This window comes from Perca flavescens, chromosome 11, assembly GCF_004354835.1.
Source record: "Perca flavescens isolate YP-PL-M2 chromosome 11, PFLA_1.0, whole genome shotgun sequence".
NCBI lineage: Eukaryota > Metazoa > Chordata > Actinopteri > Perciformes > Percidae > Perca > Perca flavescens.
This window is the reverse complement of record NC_041341.1, coordinates 1540847-1547587: the sequence shown is the minus strand read 5'-3', so window position 1 is coordinate 1547587 and position 6741 is coordinate 1540847. Positions and strand designations below refer to the sequence as shown.

The window sequence follows — 6741 nt, the reverse complement described above, 5'->3', positions numbered from 1 at the left end:
GTCTGCACAACAGCAGAGCTGAAGAAGAGACGTGAAAACAGATTGAGGTACAGTAAATGAGATTAAAATGTGTGTATCAAAATGTCCTATTTTAACACTAGACACAAAACATACAATAAACCTGCATTCATCTAATTTGCTTAATTTGCACATTTCTAACAATTGTGCCTGATAATATTCAGCATAATTAACCCATTTCCAATAGTTCAAAAATACGTTCAAAAGTACACATGGGTGAAAAAAGGTCAGTGTTACATGAACTAAATGGACAAACAACTTAACAATAAAGTCCTTTTCCACAAGTGAATTGCAATCTAAAAAACTTTCACAGTTAATGGAAGTTTTGTGTCCTCTAATAGCTGAGAAATCAGTAGTTATCAGCCAATACAATATACTGTATATAGTGCTTATCTTATTCATGTGGTCTTTTCAGTTAATACATTCATGAAGATATTTAGAAAAAACAGTCTTTGCATCAGTGTATGTAAATTTATAGAGTAATACACAGCACCCTCCCCTGACCTATAGCAGACTGAGGCAGAAGCTGAACTTGTATCCCTTTTCGCTGTCACATTGAGAGCAGCAACCTGTATACACAGGGTCCAAAGGGAGGAATGGTGTGTGTCACACACTGACTAATGTGTGTGTTGTGTGTTGCTATAACCGCGCCCAGACTGCAAATGCCAAGGAGATATACTTTTTTTTTTTTTAAGATTTATTTGGGCATTTCTGCCTTTAATCACCATGACATCATGAAAGGGGAGAGAGAGGGAAGATATGTGTGAGAGGGGAGGGGCAGTTGGAGCATGCGCAGGCACATAACCAGTCTATACTCCGGTTAAGGTGTTTACATGCAGGGATACTCCATTTACTGAAGGGGTTTTCTAGGTCTGTTATCCGGCTTATGAGAACTCCAATTTTAACCGGGTTAAGGTAATAACATGACATTGGAGAAATCAGGGTATTGCCTTAACCCGAATATAATCCACTGAGTGGTGAGTGGAGTGTATGGATGAGTAACAAACGTGTGGATTAATGTTGACTGCAACAAAAATGGCAAAAATGAGACAGGTCTGGCAGATATAGACTATAGGTTGAGGCTTAGATTGAGGCCTGCACAGGTGTCAGCCTATTACCTTATTGACCCTGCCAGACTACAAACTCCTGCAGGAAGAGGCCAATGAAGCCACAGCAGGCAAAAACAGTTGTGGTTTCAAAATCTCTATGGGAAACAATAAACCTTCAAGCTGACAAGCTACACGCTGAAAATGGCTGGTTTTGAAGAACATTTGAACGAAGACATAATTAGGCCTGGTTGGTTGTTTTGGTGAATGATTCTAAACATTTTTAAAGAATATGTTCCCAGTATTAAATCTCTGGAAACTGGGATAACTTGGAACATGTTAACGTTAAGCCACAGCAGGCAGAAAGGGAGGGGTGGAAACGGTTAGTGTTCTTAAAATCCAATTGCTACAGAAAAGAACAACAACCATTAAGCTAGAAAGCTACATGCTGAAATTGGTGAGTTTAAAAAAAGATTTGGATTGTGAAATAAGGCAGGCCTGCTTGGGTCTTTTGGTGAACGATTGTAAAGCGTTACAAAGATTATGCTTACAACATCTCTTCTCTAACTGGGACATTTTGGGACCGACTGGTGGGATTGCTGTGGACTAAGTACACACAGAGATACACTGGTAGGAGCCAATGATGGTTACCATTTATCCAGCTAATTTAAATAGCTCACATTACTGTGTATTGTGTTAATTTCATTTAATATTTTATGCAGCGACTTCTCCAGGTAGATATTAGCAGAGACAATAATCATATAGATCAACAGACACAGACTGAAGAACAGATATCTGAGGGGCCCAAAGTCTGCAAACAGAGTGAACTGAAAATACAAAGGATTCAGGCTGTTGTTGCTCTTCATGTCTGCACAACAGCAGAGCTGGAAGAAGAGAAGTGAAAACAGATTGACATACAGTAAACGAGATTAAAGGGGATGGTCACGACACACATACACTTCAGGTGTGGGAGTCTGTAATGGCGTCATGTATGAGAAAGAGGGGAATTCCTATAGAAGAACAAGCTGAGGAGGTGCTAAGTAAGCTTGGGTGGAGGGCACGTGAGGTAGTTAGGGTGGGCATACCTAGCATCTAGTATACCCATCTTTGAAATATTAAAGCAACGCTTTTAGTCTCTTCTGCTATGCCACCAGTTGACTTCTATGCCACAATGTCCAGTTCAGTTGAACACCCATTTGACTACTGGCTGAGGTTAGACAGAACTACGGAGGTGACTGAGGACTGTCTTAGGAGGCAAAATAATGCATTTGATAATCTGTCACATGACCTGACTGCCATGTTCATATGTCACTGCCCCGACTCAGAGTTGCCCTTCATATTCAAGTGCAAGCCACAACAACAATGGACAGTCACTGATGTGCATGAGAAACTTATTGAACACAGTAGAGATAAAAAACATGCATCAAGGTTGAGATTGGCCACTGCCATAACTTCAAAGCAACAAGGTGTGGATTCCCCTGTGCATAATGGGACACCTGATGGGCAGTTTGTCGTAGCATCACCATCTCCAGGGCAGCAGGCTAAGCGGTACGCTGATCAACCTCAAACACATAGTAGCTATGCTGGAGCGAGTTCTGAAACAGCGGCCGCAACAGACAGGGTTGCTCAGCAGAGGTGATGTGCATGCTCGCCAGAATCCGATGGGCAAAGTCAAGCCTTCTGTACCCTTTGGCATTTGTGGGGATGTCGGACACACTACGCATTACTAGATGGCGTGCATGTTGTGGGGGCAAATGCTAGGCCTGTGTGTGAGCCCCCTGCAACTGATGATAACGATGACTCGGAGTCTATCTACCAGAGTGTGTGTGAGGAGAGACAACTGGGACATAGACCCAACCTCCATAGATTAAAACCACATGATGAACTGTGAAAATTTGCTCTCGGCAGGGAAAGTGTCAGTCAAAGCTTTGCTTGACAGCGGGTCAGTGGCCTGCACGCTGAGTTTGAGTGTCATGCCACAGTTGTTACATCAAGCAGTGTTAAGGAATCCCACCTTGAAACCCACTTATGTCCTTTTCATAGGATGTGGTGACTGAAAGACGATACCATTAGGTCTGTGTGACCTGGAAGTGGAGGTCTGTGGTTGTAAGTTCATGGTGCCTACACTAGTGGTTGATGGTCAGAGTCACAACCTTATCTTTGGGAGCAAGCAGTTAGATATCTGGTCCATCACCTGAAGCTGGAAAGGGGTTTACTGGACTACCGGCCCACCACACCCAGTAGCGAATCAAAATAAAGAGAGCTGTCACTCTGGAGCCTCTGACTAAGCACTTTGTCTGGGGCAAGCTGCAGCAAGTCAGTGGCAAGGCAGCAGGCAGCACAGTTATCTTGGAGCCTACAAGCGCAAGAGCAAGGCCAAGATCAGTCATAGTCGGAAGAACTGTGGCATTGCTGAGAGATGATGGGTGGCTGCCGCTAAAAGTGGTAAACCCCTCTGCCAAGTCTGTCACTCTTAAAGAAAATGCTAAGCTGGCCGACGTGTATCAGTGTGTGGGTTCTTTCTACATGTTTTGACAGATTTGTTAATGGTTGAGATGTTGTGCCTGATCTGTTGTACTGGTCAAGCAATTTTTTTTTTGTTGCTCTTACTGTTTCTCTGGTTTCTTTCTTTTTTGTGGAGCAAGTGGAATTTAGCTGAGGGGAATGTAATAGGGTTTATATTATGCCATTCCACTTGCCATTATTGTTTTTTTACTATCAATGTAGATTTATTGGCTCAAGGGCGCCCTCTCTCTTCACTAGTTAAATGCCACTGGCTATTGTGTATTTACTGCCCGTTATCAGAGATGTGCCTAAGGTGAGTTGCCGAGTGCAGCACAGAATACAAATATTGTGTATTTATATCCATATATGAAGGATTTGAGGAAGCCTACATCCACAGAAGATCTGTGGTTAGTTCTCCAAGATGTTTGGAACAACCTACCAGCCGAGTTCCTTCAAAAACTTTGTGTGCAAGTGTACCTAGAAGAATTGATGCTGTCTTGAAGGCAAAGGGTGGTCACACCAAATATTGATTTGATTTAGATTTATCTTCTGTTCATTCACTGCATTTTGTTAATTGATGAAAATAAACTATTAACACTTCCATTTTTGAAAGCATTCTTATGTGTGTGTGTGTGTGTGTGTATATAGAAAAAAACTTTCATTAGCACTTTAATTTGACTGGTCTCTTCTCTTTGTCACATGGCTTGGGCTGGTTTATGATAATCCCGGACGAGCCCCCACCTTTACATCGTGCAACTCTGGTCTGAGTTCACTGATGTGCCCTCTAGTGGAATCCTTTAGTAACAAGCGTAGTACATGGGCAAGTATGTGAACAATTCCTTTCACAATGCAGCATGTTGACTATGCGAATGTGTGGTTAAAAAGCAAGTATATCTCCTCGGGGGCGCCCAGGTAGCTCAGATGGTAGAGCGTGCCACCATATGAAGAGGTTTATTCCTTGACGCAGAGGCCCAGAGTTAAAACCTGGTTTCCTGCATGTCTTCCACCTCTCTCTCCTTTCATGCTGTCCTGGTGATTAAAGGCGGAAATGCCCAAAAAATAATCTTAAAAAAAAAAAAAAAAGTATATCTCCTCAGCCTTAGCAGTCTGGGCTCGGTTATAGAAAACACACAATGTTAGTGTCACACACTGACTACTCAGTGTGTGACGCAGTGTACCTCCCTTTGGACCCTGTGTGTACAGGTTGCTGCTCTGTGTGACAGCAAAACAGGATAAAAGTTCAGCTGCTGCCTCAGTCTGCTGTAGGTCAGGGGGGGGGTGCTGTGTACACTAATGCAAACAGACTGTTTTGTGAATATTTTTATGACTGTATTAACTAGACAGACAACAAGACTTACAGTCACATTATATAGCACTGTTTATTCTGTTGGCTCATATTAAACTGATATTCTCAGCTATTATAGGTCACAACAACTTCCATAAATTGTGAAAGCTTTTGAGACAGGTTCATTGCGTTTGCAAAGTTTTCACTTGTGAAAAAGGACATTTGATTCTCTATCCTCTGTGAGCCTTGTTAACATGGATACATCTCTTCTTCATTCAACTGATATTTTTTTCAATGACAAATATTAAGTTACTTGTTGATTTAGTTCATGTGACACTGACCTTTTTCCGCCCATGTCTATTTTTTAGACAAATCTTTTTAACTAAATGAAATCTGTTAGGTGTGCTGAATATTTTCAAGCAGAATTATTAGAGATGTGCAGTTTATGCAACTTACATGCATGCATGCTTATTGTACGTTTTGTGTCTCGCTAAAATGTTAAAATAGGACACTTTGCTGAGAACATTTTATTCTAATTTACTGTACATTGATCTGTTTAACCCTCCTTTCCCTTCATCACTCACTTCTATTCTTCCAGCTCTGCTGTTGTTCAGACATGAAGAGCAACAACAGCCTGAATCCTTTGTATTTTCAGTTCACTCTGTTTGCAGACTTTGGGCCCCTCAGATATCTGTTCTTCAGTCTGTGTCTGTTGCTCTACATGACTGTTGTCTCTGCTAACATTGTCATTATTCTGACAGTCTGTCTGGAGAAGTCTCTGCATCAGCCCATGTATATTTTTATCTGCTGTCTGACTTTTAACTCTCTGTACGGCTCAGCCGGCTTCTTCCCCAGGTTTCTGATGGACATTCTGTCTGACACTCATTTAATCTCACGTCTATTATGTTTCATTCAGATATATGTTATTTACACCTATGCATCATGTGAGGTGACTATTCTGAGCATAATGGCCTATGATAGATTTGTTGCTATTTGCCAGCCTTTACATTATCACAGTAAAATGACGTTTAAGATGGTAACACATCTTGTGATTTTTGCCGTGCTCTACCCTGCATTTGCTATGGGTTTCATGCTGTATCTTACTGTCCGATTACCGTTGTGTGGCAATAAACTGCACAGGCTTTTCTGTTCCAACTGGCCTGTGGTTCTGCTCTCCTGTGTGGACACAACTCTGAACAACATAGCAGGTCAGTTTGTCACGATAACAACCGTCTTCATCCCCCTGTTCTTTGTCCTGTACACCTATCTACGTATTCTGCTTGTCTGCAGGAGAAGCTCGTCTGAATTCAGAGGAAAGGCGTTACAGACCTGCCTGCCTCACATCGTGACATTCATGACCTATTCTTTCTCCGTCTTCTGTGAGCTGTCATTGACTCGATTTGAGGCTGATAAAATGAATCCGATCATCACAGTTGTTTTATCTTTAGAGTATCTGATGATCCCCCCCATTAATAACCCTCTAGTTTACGGCCTGAGTCTGCCTCAAATCAAAATAGTTATTTTTAGATTTTTGAAGAAGTGTCATGCTGTGAAAGTTTAAGACTCTGCATTGAACGATTGGCAACGATGAAGCTCTAAGTCAAGACATATGCTTCTGAAAATGTTTAATGTATTAATATTTAACAGGTTAAATTATATGTTTGAAATCCACATTGTGGGTTTCTACAATATTAATAGAATATTCTTTTGTCTATTTCTCACAAATAACTGTTAAAGCACATGTTAGGAAATATACTATTTGCTGCTTTTTCACACAGATTGAACCGTCAATAAATATTGTGCCTTTAATATTATAACCTTGAAAAGTGGTTCCTGATTTTTTTTACTTAAAGGACCTCTAAACTGACACAAATTGGGCCAAAGACC

General features: G+C 41.3%; 1 protein-coding gene across 1 annotated transcript; it reads left to right on the top strand.

Moving 5' to 3' along the window:
* Nucleotides 1–5470: 5470 nt before the first annotated feature.
* On the top strand, nucleotides 5471–6428 carry LOC114564210 (olfactory receptor 6N1-like). Its single transcript, XM_028591451.1, has one exon. It carries the CDS (start codon nucleotides 5471–5473, stop codon nucleotides 6413–6415), a length of 945 nt encoding a protein of 314 aa, XP_028447252.1. The 3' UTR covers nucleotides 6416–6428.
* Nucleotides 6429–6741: the final 313 nt, after the last annotated feature.

Coding starts and splice junctions, on each gene's coding strand:
- LOC114564210 (XM_028591451.1), top strand. CDS start 5,471: ATGAAGAGCAACAACAGCCTGAATCCTTTGTATTTTCAGTTCACTCTG.